At 56.0% G+C, this 27599-nt stretch overlaps 1 protein-coding gene across 1 annotated transcript in view; it reads left to right on the top strand.

Annotated features, from left to right (window-relative positions):
• Window positions 1-27599, top strand: part of SRCIN1 (SRC kinase signaling inhibitor 1) — a gene marked incomplete at its 5' end in the record, with an annotated part of 66878 nt that overhangs the window by 26292 nt on the left and 12987 nt on the right. Inside the window, 15 exons of the mRNA XM_081162004.1 lie at window positions 8610-8633; window positions 12232-12427; window positions 13027-13225; window positions 13645-13738; window positions 14254-15116; window positions 16191-16283; window positions 16533-16576; window positions 16851-17038; window positions 18089-18264; window positions 23291-23421; window positions 23575-23722; window positions 24051-24297; window positions 24760-24994; window positions 26643-26797; window positions 27072-27224. Of these exons, the coding sequence (XP_081018130.1) occupies window positions 8610-8633; window positions 12232-12427; window positions 13027-13225; window positions 13645-13738; window positions 14254-15116; window positions 16191-16283; window positions 16533-16576; window positions 16851-17038; window positions 18089-18264; window positions 23291-23421; window positions 23575-23722; window positions 24051-24297; window positions 24760-24994; window positions 26643-26797; window positions 27072-27224 (2946 nt within the window). The remainder of the gene's footprint in view (window positions 1-8609; window positions 8634-12231; window positions 12428-13026; window positions 13226-13644; window positions 13739-14253; window positions 15117-16190; window positions 16284-16532; window positions 16577-16850; window positions 17039-18088; window positions 18265-23290; window positions 23422-23574; window positions 23723-24050; window positions 24298-24759; window positions 24995-26642; window positions 26798-27071; window positions 27225-27599) is intronic.

The raw sequence follows: 27599 nt of genomic DNA, 5'->3' as shown, positions 1-27599 counted from the left end.
CGGTATGGTCCCCACTCTCAGGGACCCCCCTCTGTGGGTTCCCGCTGTTTGCTTTGGCTTGGGAGGAGGAAGCAGGGGCATGTGTTATCTAGATGGGGTGAAAGGATGGTTAAACTTAAATATGGGGAGCACAGTCAGTTGGGAGTGGGTTTGGAGGAGGGGAGTCAGAATGGCAGGCCTGGTGAGAGAAAGCTTCCTGGAAGAGGAGGTACCTAAACTAGGCTTAGAGGGATGAAAAAGGACTGATGAGGCATCAAGAAAAGGACTGTGGTTTTAGAAGGTGTGGGGAAGTGGAGGGGAGCAGAGACCTGAGTATAGTTGGTTTGGGGACTGGCACAGAGGCCCACCTGCCTGGTGCAGAAGACTCGGGGTCAGGGGGAGGTGTGTGGGGCAGACTGGAAAAGGGGGGTAAGACAGTGGTTGTTTTTCATGGTGAGTAGGAGGGGACAAAGAGGTGGCTGGAGGCAGGAGGAGAGGAAGAAGAGAGTGTGTCCTGGAGGGCAAAGGGAAGAAAGCATGGGGGGTTGGAGGGAAGACTGAACGAGGCTTGTTTGCTACTGGATCCAGGAGGTAAAGGCAGGAAAACCTGGGGAACAGGCAGATGTTGGTGCCTTGGGGAGAAATGAGAGAGTTGGGAGGGAAATTTGGGGGTAGGGGACAGGAATAGGGAGAGGATTTTGAGGAGTGGGTAGGGTATCGACAGGACATCTGTTAAGCACTGTTTGTACAGTTCTAGACTCTAAAGGGACCACAGCTTCAGGAGAAGGGTTGAGCACCATCAAGTCAGAATGGAAGTGGGACCCGGTGCATAGTGTGGCCACCAAGGCAGAATGGAGTCTGAGAGGAGAGAAGACCCATGACCGTTGGGGGAGGGGGACCAGGAACAGTTCTGCATCTGAGGGAGAGGAGAAAGGCCCAGCAGGAGGGCCACCTGCACTTTAGAAGTCAGGAGGGACAGGGAGAGAAACTGCTACTGGGACTGGCCAGGATCTGTGGGTCCAGAGGGGATCGAGAGCTCATTTTTTGAGGTGTGGTGAGGTCAAGGCCAGTTTCCAAGGAGATTGGAGGTGGTGAGGGAACAGGACCCTTGGCCTCAGACTTGTCTGGGAAAGTTTGGCCAAAGAAAGATGAAGACAGCCAAGGTGGTGGCCACCAGGGGCAGCAGGCCTGTGAGAGATGTGGGCCTCATGGTGTCTGGCATGCTCTTTAGCACCCAGTCAGCACTCAGTAAATACTTAGTAAATGAATCAAAGCGCAGCCACTCACTCTCGGATTCATTCCTTTGTTCAACAGCTCATTCATTCCCTCCCTCAGAGTGTATGTGGGTAGGACCTATGGCGGTGCACTTGCCATGGGATGCTTAGTGCCTAAGCCCGGTGCTGGCTCAGCAAATATTTTCGGAATGAATGAAGATGAGAGCGTTTGAAGATGCTGAGGGGCAGAGGGCCATGGAGGAAAAGTCCTGGAGGCATCAGAAGGGGATGGACTTTGAGCCGTAGGTGGGGTGTGGCCTTGAGGTGGGAGAAGAGAAGTTTCCTCTGAGATGGCAGGGAAGAAAGGTGCAGTGGGGAAAGGGGCACGCTGGGGCAAGACCCCTGCGGAGGGTAGGAAGTGACATCTTCAGTGAGGAGGAAATGAGGAACTGGAGGAGGGGAGAAATGGGAGCAGCTCCCTGGCAGAGTGTACAAGGAGATGGTTGAGAATTGAAGCAAAGGACCTCAGGAGTCGGGGAAGCTTCTTCCTTGGGCTCAGGGAGCCCCAAGTCTGACAGAAGAGAAACATGCAGAAACAGACCAAGGGCTCTGAGAGACCCAGCCTCCCTAAGGGCCTAGCCAGTGTTGCAGGGTCCCTCTGCAGTGTGAAAGAATGCCCCTTCCTGCCCGTCACAGCCCCCCAGTGGCTCCTGCCCGCTCCCCCTAATGGGGTGTCCCCCCCTTCGCACACACAGGTTGGCGGCTGGACCGTGGACCCCGTGTGCCTTCTCAGCTCCCTCTGCTCCCACCTCCATGGCGACTCTGCCCCCTCCGGGGCTGGCCAGCCGGCCCAGGTGAGTCACCCACCTCCACCCCAACCCCAAACTCATGGCGGAGTTTGGCTTTGGGGAGGATTTTTTTTTGGAGGGGGGATATCCAGTTTTATTCTGCACCTTTTCTCTTACGTAGGAGCCTCCCATTTTCAGGAGGCTCTTATGCCCTGTATTCTCCCCCTGGTTGCCTAATTCCTACCACTTCCTCCCCAAACCTGTGGCAAGGTTTGACTCTGGGGAAGGAATATTTTGAGGGGGAATACTCAGGTTTTGGAAAAAAATTTTTTTGTGTTCTTTTCTTCTTTAAACAGGAGTCTCTCCCCACCTTCACCTCATTGGTTTTCAGGAGTCTCTTATGCCCTGAACTTAATTCCCACCCACTGCAGATCATCTCATTCCGCTTTCCCTGCCCCCCTTCCATTTCTGAGTAGCCCCAACCTTCCCTGATGTCTTCCTTACCATCAGGAAGTTCTTCATGATGCCTCTCTCCCACCCTTCTTGCTATGTGCAGGGCTTAGTTTCAAAACTTTAAGAGGACATTGGCATCTGGACATTTGTTCTGAGTTGTTTCCTGTTTCTTCATCAAGCCTCAGTTTCCCTGATGAGAAGATGGATCTTATCTTGGACAGGGGCACACTTAGACAGGGCTTGGGCTCTCAGTTCAGGCCTGGACATTGCCATGGGAGAAAAATAGACCTCTGAGGCCCAAACAGGGAGGAGGGGTCAGGGAATTGGAGTTGCAAGGAGGAGGGGCAGCCCCGAGGGGCCTAGACTTGGTGTTCAGCTTTTGGAGGCAGAGGTATGGAGGCAGGGGAGCCCATGGGTAGCTCATACACCTGGCTCCTTTTGGGGAGGGGCAGCAAGCTTTGACTTTTTTAAGAAATAGAAGGAAAGAAAGTGTCTAGGGAAGGAAAAGGCTCCATAACACCAGTGTTTTAGCTGAGTGAACTCAAATCTAGCAACAGGTTGGCACGGCTTGGCATCACTCACAGGGCCTTCAGCCACTTCCTTTCCCAGCATTCTGCCCCATCTTGACTGAACAAAGATGTGTCTGCCCCCAAGACTGGATGGCAAGTGGGACAGACTTGTCCTGAGTGGCTGAGTACACGTGGAGGCCAACATGGGGCTGGAAGAGGGATGCTGATGAGACAGGGACAGGAACGTGGTGCCTGGGGCATGCAGAGGCCTCCCTGATGGAATGTCTGGGAGTGAGAATAGGGTTGGAGTGATGAAGAGCAGTGAGGCTGGGCTTGGTGAGCTCAGGTGTCTCAAGACAAGAGGTTCTAGGCCTGCCCACATCTGCTCTGGTGGAGGAAGGAGAGCTTGAAGGAGCCCTCCCCCTAGAACCTTGGAATTACCGAGAAAAGTGGCTGTGCCCAGAATTTTGTCATCACTTGATATTTAGTGCTTATCAAACACTTCCAATTTACCATGGCTGAGTCTGAGGCTCCTTTAAAGTGCAGGACCAGAGAAGTTCAACAAATGCCAGAGTCACACAGTGGCGCAGGATCAGAAGCCACCAAGGAAACAGGCATGCTAGGCCTCCCAGACTTGGCTGGGAATTGAGTCATGGTAGAACTAACCGGGCAACGATGCACAGCGGACTGGTGGGGAGAGGCTGTGAGCTCACAGGGTGGCGGGTCAGGGGGCAGGACACTCTCTTCCCCCTACCCTGTGCCAGACCTTTGGGGGTGAGGACCTGGAGAAGACCCCGGGAGGCGAGCGGAGGCTAGATTCCAAACCGTGGCCCCTCCCCCACCCCCACTAGGCTGTCTAACCTCCCTCCCTCCTCCTGCAACCCGAGTCCTGGGCGGAGGGCCCGAGTATCGGGTGACCGCAGCGACGCAGCCACTAGCCTCCGCGCCTCCTCGGCGGGGCTGCGCCCGCAGGGCCGCGCCGAGGGAGGGGGCCGGAGAGGATGTGCGCGGCGGCGCGCGCCGCGCCAGGTGGAGTCGTGGTTACCGAGGCGACCGGGGCCCGGGCCGGCGCGGCGGCGGCGGCTCTCGCATTGCAGCAAAGGGCACCAGCAGCGGCGGCCGCGGCTGCGGAGGTGGCCGGGGGAGGGGAGAGCCGGGGCGGGTGGGAATAGGGCCGCCCTCCCTCCCCCGCCCGACGGGGGACCTGGGGCTGGGAGCCCCCGCGCATACACCTGTGGCCGCAGGTAAGGGGGAGCGGAGCGGCTGCGGGTGTCGGGGTCGCCGTCTCGGCCTCTGCGGGGAGCGAGGGCAAGGAGATGGGGTGCCTCTCCGAGGCTCCTAGGGGCCGTCTGGGGGTGGGGTTGCGGAGGCCGTTGCGGTTCCAGATCCCTGAGAAACGCCCCCTTCCCTCCCCCACCGGGTTTGCAGCCTTCCGCGTGGGCCGGGCCCCTACCCCGAAATGCAGTGGGCGTCCCCTCCCCCAACCTCGGAAAGTCATGACCTTCTCGGGGGTGCATCCTCGCCCCCCGACGCAGCGCAGGTCCCGCAGCCTCTCCCCACCCCCAACACACACACATTGCATTGGGAAGGGTTAGGAAATGGGAGTGTCAAGGGGCACACCTGGGGGAGGGTCGTGCATGTGCGTCGCGTTGGGAGGTGGCGCCCGCGGGGCGCCTTGTGTAGCCCCAGCCTAGGGGGTCGGCTGTTTACGTGGACGCTGTTCGCAGGAGTTGAGAGGTGGGTGTGTGCGCTGGTGCCCGCGGAGCCTGGGGATTGAGGAGCCAGGGGTGCGACCTATTGGTTGTTCACTGTCTCTGGAGGTTGCTTCTTAGGGGCTCGAGGTCAAGGAGGGGTCATACACTCACCTAGCCTACAGGGGGCGTCGGCCCAGGAGAGTGGGGAGACCTCAGCTGTCTGGCTGGGCTAAGACTCCCAGGGGGCACAACCCCTCCCTCTCAGGGAACAGCCGGGAGAAGGGACCAGCTGTTAGGGGAAGGACTGAAGAACCACACTAAGGGCCCCTAGGGTGGGGGAGGGAGTTAACTCCCCAGTCCCCAGAGGGAAGAAGATGTTTTCTCCTCTCCAGGGAGTTTGAGGACTCCCTGGCCTTGCTTCCTTGGGTCCTGGAGCACTTGCCCCCCCCCCCCCATTTCTGAAAGTCTTGTCCCTAGAGAGTTGATGGAGAGCTTCCATCTTATCCTCTTAGAACACCTGACACTTTCCCTGGTCCCTGTAAGATTCTTCCCCACAGTAGTTACCCATGGTAGGGTCTCCCTACTCAACTCTATTTTGCCTTCTCACTGTCTTCTGGGAGGGGGAGACCCCTCCCTGATTAAAGGGAGGGAGACAGCTTCACCCAGGTTTTGGAGGTTTTGGCTTGGGCTGGGGAGCCTGACCTCTCCTGGCCCCCCCCCCCCCCGTCCTCTGCCCTCTTTCCAAGGTGTTATGATGCTGGGAAATCCCTAAGGAAAGGGCCCGGAGGCTGAGCAGTGCTGGGTACCAGGAGATGGAGGGAGTGGTGCTAGATGAGTATTCAGAGACATCCCCCTTCTCCCATTTTCTTGGCATTAATTCATGGTCAAAGATTTGTTGAGGGTCTGCTATATACCAGGCACTGGGATGGGCATGGCAGGAGAGCCAGCCAGGAAAAGGGGGAGGAGGTGAAGGGTGCTGGAGGTTGGATGGGGAGAGCCCCACCTTAGTGAACAGGGGTGGAGCCCTCTGCTCTGTAACCCAAGGCTGTCCCATGGGTTTAACACCCTGGAAAGAGACAGAGGCAGGGGATGGACAGCATCCCCGAGGATACTTCTCCTAGGTTTCCCCCCTCCAAGGACACTGAGTTGCCAGGAGACTGTCTCACTCCTGATGGGGCCAACATGAAAGAGGATCAATCTTCCCACTTTCCAGAGAGGACAATGGGCAGGATCCACTCAGCGTGCTCTAGACCGGAGCCCGAAGTCCCAGGACTCTGACTGTAGCCTCACTCCAAGTTCACCAAGCACAAATGAAGCAACCCTTCCATCTTTACCCTCTAGTGGGACTTGGCTGCCTTTTCCTGTGGCACTGATGCCACCCAGCCCTTTCCCCTGGCCCCAGCTTGTAACCCCTCCCTTGCAGGTCTGACTGCCCCATGGATGTGCCTCGCCTTGGGACCCCGAGGTAGGCCCATGTTGAGGGCATAGCCGGCGTGGCTGTGGACAGGTCCCATCCCCGTCTCCCTCCCAGAGGCATGAGGTGGGCCCTAACCATCTGCACATACTGTATTGGATGTGTTGACATTGGGGGCTGGATGGGGCGTCTTCTGCCTTTTTTGAATCAGGAGTGCATCTACTTGACACATGATGTCTGTGACATCATAGGCATGAGACAATGGCTGAAGTGGCCAGAGGCACCTGACCTAGCTAGTGGGGGGAAGGAGGGATGAGACTTTCTCCTTGTATGTGCGTGTACTGCTTTGTGTGCTTCTGCATCTAGTGTGTGTCTGTGTACATACATGTGAGTGGATGTCCATGGCTCTGCGTGTTTCTGTGACTCTGTGGGGAACATTGGGGTGTGTGTGAAGGCGCCAGTGCCTCTATGTTTGTGATTGGAGTGGAGCTTGTGGCAGTGTGTGTGAGCAAGTCAGGGTCCTCTGGGAGTGTATACGTGTTTGTGTATGAGTGGGGTAGTCTATGTGTGAATATCTCTGTCTCTGAGTTTGCTTGTTTCTGGGGTTGCTTCTGACTGTGCAGGGATTCTCTCCAAGGGCTTATGTATTTTTGTGGATGTGTTTTGTTGTTCCGGGTGTGATTGTGGTGATGTCCTTAACAAGGATGCCTAAGAGTCTGTGCATGGGCTCACCGTGGGGCCTGCGTGTTGCCAGGCCCTGTGTACACAGGGTAACGGTGGTGGTGGATGAGGGACAGCAGCCTTCTCTGCAGAGCCGTCCGTCATCACTGGGGTTGCAGACATGACTCTCATCATAAGCCTTCCTGTGTTCTCCGCCTGGCTCTGCTTGCCCCCCATGTGTCCACTCTCTCTGCTGCCCCCCTTCCCAAGGCCACAGGCAGCTGTGGCAAGAGCCTGTTACTCTAGCTCCTTCCCTTGCCTCCCTTCCCCTCGGCACCTGTGGGCATCCCCTGGCACCAATGGGGGTGGCATGTGTCCATAGATTGTTCCAGGCACTGGCTAAGACACAGACTTTGCTGTCCCCTTCCCCTGCCTGCCATGTCACTATTTTTGCATCTCTGGGAGCCAGTGCCTAGGGAAAATTGGGGACTGTGGCTCAGATGGGGATAGATGAGGGTGGCCTTGAAGGGTGAACTTCTTTATCCCACCCCCACCCTACAGGTCTAACTCAGGGCAAGCCTCCATTCCAGCAAGGCCCCTCCACTCAGCCCAGTCCAACTCCTCTTTGTCATTAAAGCATTCAGATGGCCCAGGATGCCCTGATGTTGTTTTCTTCTCCCACTGGGGGCCCTCAGTGTCCCTCTCCTCTGCCAGGGGCTCTGAGGCTTGGGGAATCTTGTTTGCTGGTGCCAGGCACCCCAGGGCCAGGCCATCTGCTGCCTCTTGTCTTCCTGCTGAGGCTGGCACCGGTCAGCAGGGTGCCCTCAGCTTTGCCAAGAACTGACCAGGCCCCGGGCCACTCCTTCCTGTCCTTAGCAATCTGAAAGAGCCTTCTGGCCTCCAAGGAAGGCAGGGTGACCCTAGGTTATTGTGAATGAGGAGGAATCTGAGCCCCCCATTTTAGGGGTTCAAGGAGCTCTCCTCTTTCATTTACCCGGCTACAAGGTGTTGCCCATGCTCCCACTTTCCCCGACTCCCTCTGTTGCCCGTGGCTCCCATCCATTGCCCAGTGCTGTAAGGTGACTGGCATCTGTCCACCTTTCTCTATAATCCAGGTCGATCATGTTAACAGGCCTCCCTGCCCTGGCCTTGGTCCCAGGCCTCCTTCTTCCACTACCGACCCCATCAACCCTCCTGGCGTCCCGTTCTGACCCCACGATGCTTCACTCAAATGCTTTCTGCTCATCCAACCTGTTAAGTCTACATGATTTTGCTCAGCATTTAAGCCCACTCATCTGACCCCAGCCCCCTCTTTGTAGCCTAATCTGCTACTTCCCCAGGGCTTGCACCAGCCAAACTGGATAACTGACAATTCCCTCAACACACTCTCTGCTTGCCTGCCCCAGGGCACTTGCCCATGCTGTCCCCTCTGCTCAGCATGACTTTTCCCAATCTGAGCTGCTCGTTTTTCAAGACCTAGCTTAATTGCCACCTCCTCCGGGAAGTTTTCCCTGTCCTACCATAACCAGATGCTATTTCCTTGACCCTGCAGCTCCGATTCATCTCAGTCAGGGTCTTGTGGGTTCCCTGTATTACAGTCATCGGCACCTTTCCCCATCTGTAACTCTCTGAGGACAGTCACTGTGACTAGAACGCTTGGCTTGTAAATATCTGGAATGGTTCTCCCCACCCCGACTTGTAGGCCCGGAGCCTGCTCAGGGCCATACTGGGTCTCAGTAGAAAATGGGATATACCAGGCATAGCTTATTCCTGCTCCTGGGAGGGTTAGGGCCCATGTCCCAGGGCCCAGTGCTGAGCTCCAAAGGTCTCTAACCTACCCCTGCCCCTACTCTCCACTCCCAACCCCTCATAACCATCTCTTCTCTTATTTCCATCAGCAGCCAAACTACTGGAGTTTCAAGGTCAGTGTGTGGTGCTTCTGCTTCCATGACAACTGCATGTGCTCTTCCCCCTACCCCTCCCCGCACATGCTTTGCACAGGGGTGTGCTACTGCACGGGACCTTCTGCTGTGGGTGGAGGGCTTTGGGGCTGCAAGCTGTGGCTGCTGCTTTGAGAGTCTGAGTTCACCTGCCAGGGGATTGTGGATCCTGTGTCGGAATTTGGGCCACCCTTGCTGGGGATCTGAGTGGGGATACTCAGGCTTTTTCCCAGGCCAGGACTGCTGGCTCTGAGGTAGGGGCCTGGACCCCATAATCTTGTTGAGGGTCCTGTTCTCTGAACTCAGATCCTGGAACTTCATCTTCCAGGGAGGCCTTGTGACTATGATGGGTCCCTCATCCTGCTCTTACTTTCCACTGTGGGGAGCTGGAATATCTACAGCTAGGGAGCTGTCTGCCCCTCCAAGGGCATCCTATGGACCCTTGGGAGAGCACCTTCAGGCGCCTCCACCATCTTCCCTGGCACCCAGGCCCAGAGCTGAACCAAGTTAGGCTGCTACTTGTATCCTACAGTCTCCAGCCCTTCAAGTCTCAAGCCTCATGACAGGGGGTGGGAGGTGTCCATCCCAGACTCCCCAGTGTCATCTTGTTTGCATGTAATCTGCCAGAGAGAGGACTTCCTTGAATCAGAGAATCATGGAATAGAATCATGGCATCAGGCGTAGTCTTTCTGGAGGAGGCAGTGGAGTGGAGTGGTTTAATCCAAGAGCCAGACCACCTGGTGGTGAATTCCAGTCTGCTACTAACTAGCTAGGTGGCCTGTGCCAAGTTACATAATCCCCTGGGCCTCAGTTTCTCCTCTGTAAAGTGGCACAACAATATCTGCATCATAGAGCTGTTGTGAAGAGAGAAGAAATGAGACACTGCATGTCCCAAGCACAGTGCCTGGCTCATAGGGAGTGCTACGTGGTAGCCTGCCTACCTCGTTCACTATTAGAGTCACGGACGCCAACTTGATTCCCAAGTCAGAATCACCCTGGGAACTTGTCAGAAATCTTGAACCCCAGGCCCCAACCCTCAGAGATTCTGATTTAGTGAATATGGGATCCTCAAAAGTGTTTTTAAAAGTCCCAAATGAGGCTCTGGCTGGGTAGCTAAGTTAGTTAGAGCATCGTCCTGATAAGCCAAGGTTGTCGGTTCTGTCTCCAGTCAGGGCACAAACAAGAATCAACCAATGATGCATAAATAAGTAGAACAACAATTTTCTCTCTCTCTCAAATAAAAAAATAAAAAAAGTTCCCAAATGATTCTGTCCCAGCCTGTCAAGAATGTTTGGGAACCTCAGATCCTAGTCTGCTGGCCTCCACTCAAGGCTCCCTCTGCCTGATCTCAGATGAGGAGTCCTTGGCTCCCTGGAACATCTCCAGTGACAGGTGCTCGCAGCTTCCCATGGCAGCCCCTTTCCTACCTTTGGGAAACTCTGCTTGAATTGCTGTTTTGTTTTCCTGCCATCTCCCTCCTAATCGGGAAGTCCTTCTGGATGTCTCACTTTTCTCTGCCCTGTTCTAATTCCAGGGATGGAGAGAAGTGAAAACAGGCTTTCTCTCTTCTCAAGAGGGTTTTCTACAAAGGCTGTGAGACTAGAAAGGTGCCCATGGGGCCAGGATGGAGACAGGAACTGATAGGGCAGAGAATGTGGGCATCTCTTCCTGCAGGCTCCTCTGGGCAGGGTCCTGCCTTCTCAGGAGTCAGCAGTCTCTAGGATCCCTGCCCCCCCTTTGCTCTGGCCCCTGTTCCATCTTCTTACTGGCACCTCACTTGTGGCCCCCCCAGCCACTGCAGACACCCCCTATTCTGCATCCCTGCTAGCTGCTCATTCTGCCTGAACTCTGTATCCCCTCATCCACACCAGTCTGGCAACCACTGACCTTGCAGTTGCCTGGCAACCTTATGACCACCAGACCAGACAGGGTTCCCCACACTGCCTCGGGGCTGAGGTGACAGAGAAGGGCACAGGCTGGCATTGGTGGTCAGCCTAGATATGAACTTTGGGGTCCAAAGTCTGGGCACAGGCATCCTATTGTCCTCCTCTCCTCCCCCCCCCCCCCAGTTCCTACACTGCCTTCCTCCTCCCTAGATCCATGCGCATCCACTGGTCAAGGCATTGTACTTGAGGCTGGATGCCCCCTGAGGTCCCCAAATCTGTCCTTCCACATCCCTGAACCCTTGAGGCCATTTTGGGGACAGCTGGGCACATTGCCCATCAAAGGAAGATGCTCTCTCTTTTCAAGAGTGCTAATCCGATTGGAACATTTAATTGAGTTAATGTGAAGATGGAGATTAATTAGGGGTTACTCAGGATTTGGGGAACAACAGGGCTGGGGAGGAGAATAAATTATTCCTTTTTAGAGGTACTTTTACTGCTGTTTGTGTGTTTTTTTTTAAATTATAAAAGTGGTATGTTCTGATTGTGCAAAATTTGCCCAGTAGGAAAATGTATAAAGTAAAAAGAGTGCTTGCTTTGGCAGCATGATTTTTTCCTGATAACTTATGAATATATAATACATATGTGTATATCATATATATAACATGGGATGACATAGATCTCATTATCTTTCTCCCTTAAATGAGTTTCTCACAATGATCAGGTCTGAGGACGGGCTGAGGCAGACTGGCAGGAGCTGTGGTTGAGTGACAGCCCTAGCCTTCAGCCCAGAGTAGGCTCTTTAAGGCAATAGAAATCATGGTGACGTCTTCCCCACAGAGAGAGTAATCAAACTGTTCCCGGGGTAGGGAGTGGTCACTGGGTGACACCCTTCCCTAGCCCCAGCCAGATATTACCTTCATCTGTAGCTTTGAGACAAGATGCTGCTATGCTGGGTTCCAGGGGAGTTTGGGGGGGCTAGCTGGTTGGCTGTGTGGCAGCATGTGCCTTGCGGGGAGGGGCTAAGGCCTAGCACTTATGCCATGTGTGTGTGTGGATCTCACCAGGCTTAGCATGTACACTGCATGTAATAGGCAGGCCATCTGTCTGAAACTGGGGTCCAGCTGGCTTTAGGGGGTTTGGGATGGTTTACCCAGTGACCTAAGTCAAGGACATTGTGCCCAGCTCAGTGAGGGCCCATACCCCAGTCCCCCAGAGCTGGGATCCTGGAGTCCCCTAGTTCTCTTTGCTTTCTGCCTTCTGCTCCCAACCCAACCCTCTGAACTCCACGAAGGATAAGTTCGCCGCTCACAAACCCGCCGCTTAATTAATGTCTGGAACTAATGCCTCAATTTGCTCAACGATCCTCCTGCTCACCTCAGTGACAAATCTGTGTTGTTGCTGTTCTTTGAAAGCTTAAAATAGCGGGTGTGCCCATGGTTCCTGCTCAGATGGTTTCTTGTCTGGCTTCCCAGGGTGCCTGAGTTCTTTGCCCACTCCTTACCTGCTGGGTGCCGCGGGGAGGCCAAGGCCCCAAGAGGTTGGGAACTCCCTGCAGCCACATAGCCAAGTCTGGAATCCAAGAGACCCTCCTGTGTGTCTGTCGCTGGCTGGTGGGGTTCCCTGGGCCTGGGTGGGGGCAGTGGGCAGAGCGAAGGGCTCACGCTCCATTCCTCTTATCTGCCTTGCCCCTGCAGACCCGCAGCTCACGCCACACTCAGGGAGCACAGCCAGGGCTGGCAGACCAGGCGGCCAAGCTGTCCTACGCTTCAGCTGAGTCGCTGGAGACCATGTCTGAGGCCGAGCTGCCTCTGGGCTTCAGTAGGATGAACCGCTTCCGACAGAGCCTGCCCCTCTCCCGATCTGCCAGCCAGACCAAGCTGCGCTCACCAGGTACTGCCGGCCGGGCCACTCTCCTCCCAGCCCCTGGCTCCTCCCTCTGCTCGGCTGGCCCATAACCCTCCTCAGCCCCTTGACCGCGCCTCTCTCTTCAGCCGCCTTCCTAGAAGCCTCTGCCTCCCTTCCCCATCTCTCCACCCCAGCCACCTCCTCCCCTCCGAGCCTCTCCCTCCTCAGTTTCTCTTCCCAGCCCTCTCCTCACCTCTCCATCCTTTCTCCCAGCCCTCTCTCCTCCCCAGCATCCCCTGCCCCATCTCTCTCTCCTTTAGCCCTCTCGCTCCCCCTCTTCAGCAGCCCCCCTTTACTTCATACCCTTTTCACCTCTTTCCTCCTCAGCAACGCCTCCCCCCCAGTTTCTGTCCCTCCTGCTCTCGCCCCAGTTCCATTGCCTCGTCCAGGCTCCAGCCTGCCTGGGGTCAAGGAGGTGCCCTGGGAGGCCGGCGGCATGCGGAGCGCCTGGGTGCACCTGCACTCGGGGCCAGCGTCCGGGCTCAGACCCTGCCTCTGCGCGCCCGGCTCGGCTCCCGCAGGCCGCCCTCGCTCTCCCGGCCGGCGGCGCGGCGGCGGCGGCACTGACAGCGTCTCCTCCGCAGGGGTGCTGTTCCTGCAGTTCGGGGAAGAGACTCGGCGCGTGCACATCACGCACGAGGTCAGCAGCCTGGACACGCTGCACGCACTCATCGCGCACATGTTCCCGCAGAAGCTCACCATGGGCATGCTGAAGTCGCCCAACACCGCCATCCTCATCAAAGACGAGGCTCGCAACGTCTTCTACGAGCTAGAGGACGTCCGGTGGGCGTGGCCCCGGGGGGGGGGGATGGTGGGCTTCCGCTCCTCCCCCTCCGCGCGGGGCTTGACCTTGAAGGCCATTCCCTAGCCCCCTCCTGACCGGACCGCAGCCCTTCCTCTCTCCTCCCGGAGCCCTCCCGCCCCGCCCCCTCCCCTATAAATCGTCCGCCTCGGCTGGTTCTCCCAGTCTTGAGCTAACCTGAAACTGGCCCTGAGGCCGAGGAAGTGGACGGGGTGGAGGGTGCTGGGTGTGTGTATGGATGGCAGGTGGCCTGAGGCATGAGATCCACTGAGCAAGGAGTTAGGGAGGAGTTGGGGCTCTTGGCCCCTCTTGCCACCCCTCTTCCCTCCCCCTGGACTAGTTGCCCCCCTTAACACAGGGCTGGGGGATGGTGACCTCTGAACCTCCTCCCGCCCTCCAGGGACATCCAGGACCGCAGTATTATCAAGATCTATAGGAAGGAGCCACTCTACGCCGCTTTCCCTGGCTCACACCTCACCAACGGGGACCTCCGGGTATGGCTGGGGGTGCCCAGGGCATTGGGGAGGCTGGGAAGATGTGGTCCTGGAGCACAGTCCCTTGTCATCAGGGATCAGGGCCAGCTTTGGAGAAAGGAACTTAGAGGCTGAAGCAGAGGAGGCCTCCATTAATTTTGGGGTCACGGAGGAGTCCCTCCTCTCCCCCGCCACCCCCCCCCCCCGCCGTCCACTCAGGATTGCTCCAACAGGCCTCTAGATATTCTAGATGGACTCTTCCAGGAACCACTCCTTCCCGTTGGGCTTCCCTGCCCCTCACCATAGGGTGGGCTGCGGGTTGCCCCTCTGGTGCCCATCCATCTGCCACTTCTTCCTCCATTCTGGGAGCCTTGATGGGAGAGGGTCCCAAGATGCAGCAGGACCGAGGGAAGGCAGAGAACAGAAGGGACTTCCTAAGTGTGTGTGTGTGTGTGGGAGGGGAGGTGCTGGCTCCTCAAGCAAGGGATCCCCGTTGTGACCAGCCCTGTGGGGTTCCGGAACTGTCTTCCGCACAGAGAGAGATGGTGTATGCATCGAGGGAGTCGTCCCCTACGCGGCGCCTCAACAACCTATCGCCGGCGCCGCACCTGGCGTCCTGCTCCCCGCCGCCCGGGCTGCCGTCCGGGCTCCCGTCCGGGCTGCCGTCGGGCTCCCCGTCGCGCTCGCGCCTCTCTTACGCTGGGGGGCGCCCGCCCTCCTACGCTGGCAGCCCAGTGCACCACGCGGCAGAGCGCCTGGGGGGCGCCCCCGCTGCCCAGGGCGTCAGCCCCAGCCCCAGCGCCATCCTTGAGCGGCGCGACGTGAAGCCGGACGAGGACCTGGCGAGCAAGGCGGGTGGCATGGTGCTGGTGAAGGGTGAGGGCCTCTACGCCGACCCCTACGGGCTGCTCCACGAGGGACGCCTGAGCCTGGCCGGGGCCCCCGGAGACCCGTTCGCCTACCCGGGTGCGGGCGGCCTCTACAAGCGCGGCTCGGTGCGCTCGCTCAGCACCTACTCGGCCGCCGCGCTGCAGTCCGACCTGGAGGACTCCCTGTACAAGGCAGCGGGCGGCGGTCCTCTCTACGGCGACGGCTATGGCTTCCGTCTGCCACCCTCTTCGCCGCAGAAGCTGGCCGACGTGGCAGCGCCACCCGGAGGGCCCCCGCAGCCGCACAGTCCCTACTCGGGGCCACCTAGCCGCGGCTCGCCGGTGCGCCAATCATTCCGCAAAGACTCGGGCTCCTCATCCGTCTTCGCAGAGAGCCCCGGAGGCAAGACCCGCAGTGCAGGGGGCGCCTCGACGGCCGGAGTCCCCCCTCCTGAGCTCTTCCCCGGGCCTGGGGAGCGCCCGCTCGTTGGGTTCGGGCCTCCTGTGCCAGCAAAGGACACAGAGACTAGGTAAGGGACGCTCGTGAGGTCTCAGGGTCATGGGGTGGGATGGAGAGGGGGCACTGCAGGTTGTGGCAGGGTTGTGTTCTGGACTCTGAGACCCTGGAGTCCTTTGTAGACCTGGAGTGTCTAGCGGGGTTGTCAGAATATCTTGCATGTAGCAGGGAAGGCAGTTGAGAGAGGGACATTCCATTTTCCTCCTGTCTACAAGACAGAAGCGTCCTATACAAGGACTTTGGAGGCCTGGGTTTGCATCTGTTCCCTGAACCTATTTCCGCAACCAAAATCAAGGCTGAACCGGCACTTTAGCGCCTTTCCTGCCCAGACAGAATTTGCAGCCGAGAGCTGTCCAGCACAGGGCCTGCTGAAGTTCACCAGGGAGGGGGTGCTGGTAAGAAACAGGGATGGGGAGAGAGGGCCATATTCAGTTAGGTAGCCTCCGATTTGGGGAACTCTTGCCCATCATTCAGCTCTTTCTTAAGAATGCAGGGCTGGAGGAGGTAACCAGGGCACTGACCTGTCCCCCTCTGCCCTCAGGCAGTGCTGCTGAGAGGTAAGAACTGATTTACATTTACAGAGCTCTCTGTGAAGGTGTCCAGGCAGTGCACTGGACACTGTCAATGCCAAGTTGGGCAAACCCAGTTCTGTCCTGTTTAGTGGGGGAGACACACTAAAAATGCTTTTACTTCCCTTGGGAGGGTGTACAGGGACTCCTGGAGGCTGCTGGGACTCTGGGGTAGCTTCAGAGAGGAGTTAGGGAGGAGGGCATGCCAGACAAAGGGAAAACATGTGGAGGCTCTGAGAGTCAAGGGTGGGGCCCATTAGGGAACCACTGGTGAGAGATGAGGCTGCAGAGGGAGGGGGTGACTGTCAGGTAGAGACAAGCTTACCAATGTTATATGGTGGTGGTGGGGGGGGGGGACCGTGGGCTTGATCCTTAGGTGTTGGGGCACTTTGAATTGTCTGTGCTGGTGGCTGGAGGGAATGGTATTTCCTCCAATTCTCAATGTTAGTAATGGGGGGCTGGGCAGAAGGGACCCCATGCCTAGAGAAGGGTTTGCTCAAAGCCACCGTTCTCCTCAGGGAGCGAATGGAGGCCATGGAGAAGCAGATTGCCAGCCTTACAGGCCTAGTGCAGAGTGCCCTGCTACGAGGTTCGGAGCCGGAGACCCCCAGGTGAGGCCCTTCTCCCAACACCAGTCAGGGCTTGTGGTTGGCGCAAGAGGAAGGGAAAGTGGGCAGCAGGAGCCCTGGGCTCAGCTCTGCCAATGTCTCACCATGTGACTCAGGGTGTGAGTCCCTTCCCTTCTCTGGGACTCCATCCTGAGGTCATGGGACTGGAGATTATGTTAAGGTCTCACCCAGCTATGACTGTCTGGGGCCAGCCTGGACCCTCTGATGGCCATCTTTTCCCCTGTGCCACAGTGAGAAGATTGAAGGCTCCAATGGAGCAGCCACACCCTCAGCACGTGAGTGACCCTTCCCTCCTCCCCCACAGGTCCTTAAATTCTGAGCTTCAGATTACCAATCTGTAAACAATAGCTATACCAGGCTTGAAAGGATAAATGAGTAGTCACCTTAGCCCAAGATGTCTTTGCACTGGCTCCCCACAGAAGAGCTGACTACTATCTGGGGCAGGGGAGTCAGAGCCACGTGCCTCTGTCGCTACTGTGTGTGGGGGGACCTTGCCTCAACCCCTCCAAGCTCATGGTTGGTTCTCCCATCCTCGTGGTCCCTCTGCAGCCTGCGGATCAGGCAGCCGGAGCAGCGGGGCCACCCCAGTGTCGGGCCCTCCCCCACCCTCAGCCAGCAGCACCCCTGCCGGACAGCCCGCTGCCATCAGCCGTTTGCAGATGCAGCTGCACCTGCGTGGTCTACAGAACAGCACGAGCGACTTGCGCGGCCAGCTTCAGCAACTGAGGAAGCTCCAGGTACCGCCCCCTCCCGGGCCTTGCCCCGGGCCCCGCCCCCTCAGGACCCACCCACTTGGGCCGAAACTTTTTCCCATGAGTCCCGCCCCATCCCCTACTGGCTTCGCCGAGTCCCTCGCCGCTCACTGGGCCCCTCTCCGAACGCTTTCTCCCCTTCCCGTCCTGGAGTTCTGCCCCTTGCTCAGTCTCTGTGCTCTCACCGAGCCCCACCCCTCGGCCGCCCTTCCACGTCCCGGAATCCTCACCGCTCTCCTGGAACCCCCATCCAGCCGCGGATCCGCCTCCCCGTCAGTACCCAGGGAAGTCCGTTTTCCCCTCCCAGGGGCGGAAGCCCTGCCCCCAGACCCCCTCAGCTTCCCCGCCCTGCCCCGCCTGGCAGATGGTCCCACCAGTCAGGAGCCTGGCATCGCTGTGCCCGCTCCTCCAGAGGGCCCTAGAGCCCGTCAGGTGAGAATAATGAGCAGAGACAGGTTGGAGGGGGGGCAGAGAGTTGCCATCTGGGCAACAGATAAGATCTCCCCCACCCCCACCATTACCCCAACTTGGCCTTAGAACTGGGTTCCAGGGTTAAGTTAGTCTACCCGTCCCAGTCACGGAAACTCAGTGCTTGAGTCCATCGAAGCCACAGCCATGGTCGGCAGGGCCCCCATAGGGCCACTCCTTGTCCCCCAAATACCCTGTTCTCCTTGCCTCTGTATTTCCCCAGCACAGTAACCTTGTCCTCCGCCCCCCACCATCCCACCCTTTCGCTGCTGCTCACGTTCACAGTCATGCAGCCGCACCTTCTGCATGGGCCAACTCAGCACCCCTCCCGCCACTGTTCCCATGCCTTCCTCCTCCCGCCTCTGTTCTCCAGAACTTAGCCCTTGGCTTCTGCCCCGCACCATCCCACCCTTTCGCTGCTGCTAACGGCCACAGCCGAGCAGCCGCATCTGCTGTGGAGCCCGCCCGGCATCGGGCTGTCCTCTGCCTGCCTCTTTCTGGCCCTTTCCCTGATGCGTGCCTCCATCCCCTCCCACCCCGGTCCATCGGTCCATCTGCGTTCGGCAGCTTCAAAACCTCGAGTCGTTGCGCGCGCTGCTGAAGGGCACGGAGGCGGAGCTGAGCATGCGCGTGTCGGAGGCGGCGAGGCGGCACGAGGACCCGCTGCAGCGACAGCGCACCCTGGTGGAGGAGGAGCGGCTGCGCTACCTCAACGACGAGGAGCTCATTACCCAGCAGCTCAAGTGAGGCTGGGCCCTGCAGCGGAGGGAGGGCTGTGGGTGCGGCCTGGGCGGCGAGCAACCTGGTTTCACTGGGAGGCGCAGCTCCCTTCCTTCTGAGTCACAGGCGACGTTGGTCCGTTCTAAAGCCTAATTTCCTTATGTGTGGCATGATTTCTCGGTGACCCACAAACCTTTGACCACCTGGCTCAATTCCTGATTTCTTTTTTTCTGGCTTGATGCCTGCTTTTGCTATGGACTTTCTTCCTAATGGTCCACCGTCTGGACACCCCGTGACCTGCAGCCTTACTTTCATGTGGCCAGCTGCTTGATTTCACTCTGCACTCTGTTTGCTTTTATTCTGGCCTGTGATCTGTGTAAACTGACCTTCCAGTAGAGTATTCAGGTGGACCATTCAGGTGTTGCCAGCTTGGTTAGCTTGGTGCTGACCAGCCACAGTTGCCAGCACTCCAATTCCCTGATCTCTGAGACCAGGTATAGTCAAGGAAAAAACCCACCCCCGTCCTAGTACAGCTCTAGCTTTTCCAGAAGGAATGAGAACACCCCACCCCCAAATGCTTAGACGTGGAAGAGTTAACAGAAGATAGTCCTCTGAACCAAATTTAGCAAATAGCTGTCTGGCCAAGATTCGATTGTCTGGCACCGTTGAAGGAAGAAGCTACCTTTCACTGTTGTCTACTGTGTGAGCAGTGATGACACCCACCCCACTGCAACCTTCCCTTGTCAGAGACAGAGGCCCTGCTCCTTCCTTTGGCCTCTCTCTTGGTGGCACAGGGCTCAAGGGACCTGAGGTCCAGCTCCAGTACCGAGAGGCTATGTGATCAGGGCAGTTTCTGTCCTTCTCTGTGCTGTGGCTTCCTCACTTGTGCTCAGTATTAAGACTTTTGCAGTTCTTTCCAGAGGGGGCTAGGGTTCAACTAGCCAATGACTCAGGGAGCCAGGAGACACTGTTCAGATGAGCCCAGCTTCCTTACCAAGTCATATTGGATTGTACCTCCTGCAAGGGTGCCCCTGCTCCTCAGCCTTGAGCCCACACAGCCTGGTGGTATGTGTGCAAAGACTCCCATGACCCCTGTGGCTGAGATGAAATAAAGGGTCATCCCACTTGTAAGTAAGCTGGCTGCAGCCACCCCATCACTCCAGGTGTGAAAGCTTAGTGACAGCTTCGGTGAGATCTCCAAGTAGACTGGCAGCTGCCATCCCCCCACCCCCACCCACTATTCTAATACCTGACTTTTCTGTCCTTTCCTTGCCCCGTTTCACTCAACACATAGGAGCTGGGTTGGAATTTTTTAAAAAAAACCACTTTATTGAGACATTAAAGGGAAATAAAAGGAAATAAAAAAGCACAGAGGCAGAAGAAATGAAAGGGCGGATTTATGCTTTTGTCATATGAGTGTCTGGTCCTCAGCTTCCTGGGGCCCTTGGTTCTCCAGAAATACACAGACTCACTACCCCCTGCCCTGTTATTCAGACTGCTCACTTGAGAGAGTTTGGGGGATGATAGATTGCTTCTGGCAGGATTCTCCATCCACTTTGAAGGGGGCTCTTCCTTTTTGGGGTGGTGTCTGGGCTGAGCTGCAGACCAGCGCTGCAGTGGCTCCAGCTTGGCCATGAGGTCCTTACCTGCTCAGCTCCCACAGCCTCCCTGGTGCATTAAGTGGACCAGCAGGCCCCTCGTTACCTCTGTACACTTTCTCTTGCTTGGCTTTGCTCTGCCCTTTCTTCTTGCCCTGGCCTCTTGCAGGAAATTAAGGCCAATACTGTGCTTCAGTCAGCTTGGCTCACTCACCTGTTCTTCTAGCCAAGCACTCGAGCTCTGTGTAGACATTGCCCTTGGGGACAGCCTCTGCTGACTGAGACCTTTTGGCCTCTGGAGCCTAACTTGGCTTAACCCAGGGCCGGCTTTGTAGGCAGCGACAGTGCAATAACACAGTGCCCCATGCTCCTAACGGCCCTATGCTTGGTTTAGTGCTCTGCTATCACTGCCTTGAAATTCTTAAGTTTCTAACCAGGGGGAAAATTTTTATTTTGTGTAGGGCCCTGCAGATTATATAGCTGGTCTGTCCTGACCCTCCCCTCTTCACCTCTCTAAGAATAAACCTGGGTCTGCAAAGCCCAACCGCTTTCTGATCCCAGTATCTAGACTTAGTCTGGTCAGGGACTCATTTGCAGAGCCTGCCCAAGTTAGAGGCCCCCAAATCTAGGTGCTAATTGAGCCTAAGGTTGGGGAAGGGGCTAGTTCTTTCTGCCCGAGAGTGGCAGTGTTGTCTTCTCCTCAAGGCTTACCTGTGTCCTCCTTTAAATGAGGGTCTCTCCCTGCTCAGAGTGATGTTTGGGAGTGATTATTTTACAAAACTGGCATGCCCTGAGCCAGTCAGGTGCCACGCAAAGCAGAGGAGACTTATTCTGTCCGTGTGACAGAGCAAGGGCTGGGTGAGACAGTGGATGGCTGTGGGGTGATGTTAGTCCAGCGTGGGAGTGAGATGCAGTGGAACTCAATAGCTGAAGTCACACACAAGTAGATCCTGCTTTGCCACAAAATAGTTGTATGACAAGTTACTTAAGCTCCTTGAGCCTGTTTTCTTAAAATGCCAAAGCCAGTAGTATTAGTTAAGGTGGCTAATTAATTAGTTGGGGTAGCTGCTATAACAAATCATATAATGGTTTAAAGTAATAGACATATCTTTCTCATGGAACAGTATTGGGTGGGTTAGTGGAATGGCCCTCCTTCACGTAGTCATTCAGGGACTTGGGCTAATGGAGGTGTTGCCATCTTCATTATGTGTCTTCCAAGATCACCAACAAGGTCATTGTCTTTCAACCAATGTGAAGGGGAAAAGAGCATGGAAGAGCTTACATAGGAGGCTTTTGTGGGCCATTCCTAGAAATAGCATGTACCCCTTTCACTCATATTCTGTTGGCTAAACCTCAGTTGAATGACCACTTCTAACTGCCAGAGAGGCTAGGAAATGTAGTCTGGTATCCGAGCTACTGTTTGTCTTTGTGTAGCCTGGTCAAAATGATGGTTCCCACTCACAAGATTTGTTGTGAGGATTAAATAAGGCAACGATTTTCAACCAGTGTGCTGCAGGAATTTTTAAAACATGCAATACCTGACTATTTAGTCAGGGGCACTGACCTCTTTTCCCTTCGACTGTCAGATAAAAAAATAACAACAACCAACACAACAATAGGCATCCGGTGTAAATGAATCAAAATTATATCTATTCTTTTTGTCAGAGCAGCAAAAAATATATTTTTTGGTGTGCCACAGAAATGTAGTAATTAGTTTATGTGTGCCATGAGATGAAAAAGGTTGAAAATCGCTGAAATAAGGCAATGAAAGGGAAGGGCTGAATGTGGCACCTGGCATACAATAAGTGCTTAGGGCATGATAGCTCTAACTGGTAGTGCTGAGTCACAGGATTTTATCCTTGGCTCCAAAGCGGCCTGTCTTGTTACCCACTAGCTGGATGAAGATGTATAAGGCATGCTGATAAGATTTGCTGATGACACAGAGCTTTGAGGGGGAGCAAATCTGTTGGATGGTAGAACTGAGATTCAGAAGTTATTTCCACCTGGACTGTTGAGCTGAAATCCAGCAGATGGGATTTGACAGGGATGTATGTAAAGTCCCGCATGTGGGCCAGGGATGTCAGTGACTCGAGTATAGAATCGAGATGACCTACCTGGGCAGCAGTTCTTTCTTTCTTGTTCCCTTTTTTTTTTTTTTGAGGTCCCACCAAGATCAACAGTTCTTTCTTTCACTTAATTATTCATCCCACAATTATTTACCAGACAGCTCTTCTGCTCTAGGCACCCTGCCAGGTGCTGGGAATCGGAGATGACTCGGGAAGGCATGGTTCCTGCCTGCCTAGAGCTACACAGTCCAGCAAACAGGAGCTCCAGGGGCTGGGGGTGGGGGAGCAGGGAGCAGACCCCCAACCCCAAGTGTAGGGAATAGGGGAGAGGTTCCCACTGAGACCTGAGGACGAATGGGAATTAGTCATATGTACATGTGTACGTGCACACATGTGTGTGGGCGTGTGTGTGGTTGAATGGAGTATTCTAAGCAGAGGAATTGGCATTAAAAAGGCCCAGAGAGGACAGCACATACAAGGACTGCGGAGAAATTTTGGATGGTTCTAAACAGGAGCAAGCCAGACTAGGACAAGAGATGCGACTGGAGGGAAAATAAGAGCAGTCCCCAGGGCCTGACCCCTTGCTACCCCTTTCCCATTTGCATTAGCTTATTTAACCTTTACATTGGCCCCAGGAGGGAGGAACTCTTACCACCCCCACGTTTTGGATGAGGGGGGTTGAGGCCTGGAGATAGTAGGTAACTTGTCTAAGATCTCTCCTCGGGCATGGGCAGAGCTGGGACTGGAATTTGGGTCTGTCTGACTCTGGAGCCAAATTTTCAGCTACTACCCTCATGCCCTTCTTGACTTCCGTGAAGAGTTTGGATTTTAGCCTCAGAATGATGGGTTCCATTTAAGGTTCAACACGAGGTGGTGACTTGGTCTGATTTACATTTTAGAAAGATGGGTTTAAAATGACACAAGCTCAGCATAAGCCAGTTGAAAATCAAAAGCAGTTTTGTCCTCAAAGAAAGAGGCTGAGTGTCTGGATCATTTGAGAAAAGTAGGTGGACACAGCAGTGCCACCCTGCAAGAAAAGAGACCCTTTAGGGGCACGTGAAGCTGCCTCCAGCTCTCTGAAAGGCTGCCAAGTTCCCGTGCTTCCTTGGCAGAATGCGAGTCAGAGGATGCAAGTTATAGGAAGGAAGATTTGAGCTGATGTGGCTAAAGATCAGAACTTCAAAAGGAGAGCCAGGGCCCCTGTTAGGGAGCTCTTCTCAAGTCTCATCTCTGAGGTTTGGCATTTCCGATTTCACTTGGGCATGTGGCCTGATGGATGGCTTTCATTTTGATCTGACTGGTGGCCTGATTTCTTTCCAGCTGCCCAATTTCAGGGGGCTGGGCTGGGGCCAGAAGGGACTGAGAGGGTCTCTCTGTGGCTGCAGTGACCTGGAGAAGTCGGTGGAGAAGATCCAGAGGGATGTCTCCCACAACCACCGGCTGGTGCCCGGGCCCGAGCTGGAGGAGAAGGCGCTGGTGCTGAAACAGCTCGGGGAGACACTGACTGAACTCAAGGGTGAGCCTGGGGGCCAGTGAATGTGGCACTTGGTCCAGGTGGGAGTCCCTGCTGCACCCCCGCCAGCCCCTCCAGGCACTGCCCTTTCGGTTGCCCATTCTCCTAGTCCTCTGAGCTGCCCCACCCCTGGCTAACTCCTTCCTATCCCCTCAGCTCACTTCCCAGGCCTGCAGAGCAAGATGCGGGTAGTGCTGCGTGTGGAGGTAGAGGCAGTGAAGTTCCTGAAGGAGGAGCCTCAGCGCCTGGATGGGCTACTCAAGCGCTGTCGTGGGGTCACAGACATGCTGGCCCAGATCCGAAGGTCATTCTATCCCTGACCTCTTATCTCTGACCTCTGATTTCCCATGGGGTCACACACTGGGCCCAGATTGATAGATCAGCCTGACCCCTTATCCAGACTCCTCTTTAAAGGTCACTGATGTGCCAACTGGAGCTACACCTCAACTCTGACTTGTTATAGGCTTGACTGTCCTTAACGCTCGCTGCAGTCACTCCTCCCCAGGCCCTTGCCTCAGTCCTGCAATATCCCAGAGCCCTGCTTACACCCTGCCCCACTCAGGCCAGGCTTCCTTTCCATGGGCCCACTGTCCTGCTGGTCTCACAGCTGCTCCTAACTCTTCCAACTCCAGGCAAGTGGATGAGGGTGTGTGGCCGCCCCCCAACAACCTCCTGAGCCAGTCCCCTAAGAAAGTGACAGCTGAGACTGACTTCAATAAGAGCTTGGACTTCGAAATGCCACCCCCCAGCCCTCCATTAAACCTCCATGAGCTGAGTGGGCCAGCTGAGGGAGCCCCTTCTACCCCCAAGGGGGGCAACCCCACCAAAGGCCTGGACGCTCTTGGCAAGAGAAGCATGGACAAGGCTGTGTCTGTTGAGGTACTGGGCTCGGGGTAGGGGTCAGCTAGGCTCACACGCTCTTCCCCCCATCCTAGGTTGGAAGTGCCCACGTGGCGTGGATACTTTTTCCTGGGGGAGAAGGAAGGCTGAGAAGCATCTTAAGGGTGGCATTTATCCTGCTAGACAGAAGAGCATATTATAAAGTTATAATAATTAAAGCAGTGTGGTGTCAGCATAAGAATAGATTGTGTGGTCAATGAAACAGAAGACAATGTCCGAAAACAGGTCTACGTATATCAAGAGAGTAGCATATAAAGAAGGTAGCATTCCAGACTCACGGAGCAGCATGTAATATTCAAGGGAAAGTCCTCGGGGGGCTGGACCAAATGTGGGGCTTCCTTTACTATTCTTTGAAAGAGTAGCTGGGAGAAGGGGCTGAGGTCCCAAAGGCCCAGGAGCAGGGCAGCCCTGTAGTCCTGACTCTTGCCCCCTCCTCTTAAGGCTGCCGAGCGGGACTGGGAGGAGAAGCGGGCAGCCCTGACCCAGTATAGCGCCAAGGACATCAACCGGCTGCTGGAGGAGACGCAGGCAGAGCTGCTGAAGGCCATCCCTGACCTGGACTGTGCGAGCAAGGCCCACCCAGGCCCGGCCCCTACCCCTGACCACAAGCCCCCCAAAGCCCCCCACGGCCAGAAGGCAGCCCCCCGAACGGAGCCCAGCGGAAGGAGGGGCTCAGGTACGGGGGAAGGTGGGGGTGAGTGAAGAGCCCCGAGAAGGGGAGCCCCATCTTCAGGAGTTCTCAGGTTGATGGGGGAAGCACGTAGGAATGAGAACCTTTGTGATCAGGCTGCTGGAGAAGGGAGGTGCTGGGACATCAGCAGCCTGACCCTCAGCCAGTAAAGGGAGATGTGGAGGCTGGGTTAGAGCTGGACCCATCCAGGGCTTTTCCCACTGTCCTGACTGCTGCCGAGAGGACCACACAGGGAAGAAGAGCAAGTCCAGGCAGAGTCACCCATCTGTACCTCTGACCCGGCCTGTGCCCTGACACCGGGTGCATCGCTGATCAATAGAGACGTGGTTTCTGTGCTCCCGGCCCCTCACCCTAGCCTGTGAGCTCACAGAGGAGGCAGAAATCTGAACCAGAAATGGCAGTCGTCATTCATTCACTTCATTCTTGCCACACATATGTGTTAAGCACCTACTGTGTGCTAGGTGCTGGGAATAAGGAACTGCTGCTTTTAAGGAGTTTAAAATTGAGTGGGAGAATGACACTAACATATACATTTATCGAGCACTTACTATGTGACAAGCACTGCCCCAAATGCTTCCTATATATTCTTACAGTTTTGTAACAACCCCAGGAGGCAGTTACAGTGGTAATTCCCATTTTACAGATGAGGGCACTAAGCTCATTGTGGTTATGTAATCTGTCCCAGGCTAGTGTAAACCAGAGTAGGATGAGGCCAGGCTTCCCTTCCTGGCCTGGTGGAGGTGAGCTCTGGTGTTGAGCAGTCCTAGAGGAGGCCCTGGGAGGGCAGGAAAGACTTCTTATTGGAAGGCACTTTCCACTGGAGTCCTGAAAACAAGTAGGTGCTTCTCTGGCCGGTGAGAGAGGGCATTCTAGGGCGAGGAAACGGCATGTGCAAATGCCCAGAGGTATGTATTTGGTGTTGCCCAGCAGGGTCCAAGCAAGGGAGCAGCAAGCAGAGCTGAGGCTGAAAGATTGGCAGGTGCAGAGGGTGCTGGGCCAAGGAGCTTGGATGTGGTTTTGGGTAATGGGGAGCCACTGAGGATCAAAGGCAGAGGAGTGTCATGTTTGAGTGACTCTTCTGCAGGTTGCCCTGGAAACAGCCCCCAGCCTCAGTAGAACTGAGGGAAGGGAGAGCCTGGTGGGCCCTGTCAGGCTCTTGCAACAGTTACTGTTCTCTCTTGATGGAAAAAGGGTGAAGATCTGTACCAGGGCAGGGGCTGAGGGGCAGGTGGAAAAGATGAATTCCAACAGCATTTCTCAAACTTGAATGTGCACATGCTATCACCTGAGGACTTGTCAAAATTTGGCTTCTGATCCCGCAGCTCTGGGTGGGGCTTGAGCTTCCGCATTTCTAACAAGCTCCCAGCTGCTGCCAATGCTGCTGGTCCATGGACCACACTTTGAGAATTGAGGGGTGAGCGTGCTGTAAGAGGAGGAGTGACAGGGCGGCCTGGGGCTGGATTACAGGGGGAGGTAAGAGAGAAGGAGGAGGGGGCCTGGGTCCTTTCCCCTGAGCTTTCCTCTCCCCTCCCCCCTGGAGGAGGAAACAAGGTTTATCCCCTTGGAGTCAGATGTGGCACACAGACTCCAGGGTTGCAGGTCCCCTGACCTCCAGCCCCTTGGCTACCTGCAGATGAGCTGACGGTGCCGCGATACCGCACTGAGAAGCCGTCCAAGTCACCCCCACCGCCCCCTCCCCGCCGGAGCTTCCCCTCCTCCCACGGCCTGACCACCACGCGCACTGGAGAGGTTGTGGTCACCAGCAAGAAGGACTCGACTTTCATCAAGGTACCACCCCACCTTGGGCAGGCGATGAGGGGGTGGAGTTAGGGGGATGCTTGAACTGATCTCCAGAGACCCTCTGGAGGACGTGGAAGGAAAGAAGGGGGCTGGCCAATGGCCACTCCTCTTCTGGCTTGGGCTCCTCGGTGGGAAGGGGCCATCCTGGGAGGATGGGGAGCTAGAGCAGATGGGAGATGGTCTGGAACCCATGGAGCCTGGGAGGTGATCTGGTGCTGGAGGCAGAGCAGAGCCTGGTTGTGATGGGGCCTGGGCCTTGCAGAAGGCCGAGTCCGAGGAGCTGGAGGTGCAGAAACCCCAAGTGAAGCTGCGCCGGACTGTGTCCGAGGTGGCCCGCCCAGCCTCCACCCCGCCCATCATGGCCTCTGCCATCAAGGACGAAGACGACGAGGACCGAATCATTGCGGAGCTGGAGGTGGGTCAGGATGCGACTGGCCCCCGAGTCACCAGCCAGGCCCTGCCCCCTTCCCCTGCCAAGCTGACCCTAGGGTGAGGTGGCTGAACTAGGACAGATGGCTGGACTCTCGGGCATCTGCTGAGCGCTGGCCAGGTTGGGGTCCCATCCTTCTTGCCTCGATTGTTTTCTCCATTGTAAAGTGGGGGAGGGGGTCTAAAGTCTCTCCTTGCAGATTTGAGGTTTTTTTAATTGTAGTTTTTGAGAGCCACCCCCAACTGCCCTGAGACCCCCCCGTGTTCTCAGGCCCCCATCCTCGAATGTTCTTCGAACATTTAACACCCTTATACCCAAGTGCCTCGAGCCCATCCCTGGTCACTCCTACCCAAGTGTTCT

The sequence above is a fragment of the Miniopterus schreibersii genome, assembly GCF_964146895.1.
Source record: "Miniopterus schreibersii genome assembly, chromosome: 16".
NCBI classification, from domain to species: Eukaryota; Metazoa; Chordata; class Mammalia; order Chiroptera; family Miniopteridae; genus Miniopterus; species Miniopterus schreibersii.
Note: the sequence above shows the minus strand (reverse complement) of the source record. Positions and strands in the feature narration are given on the sequence as shown.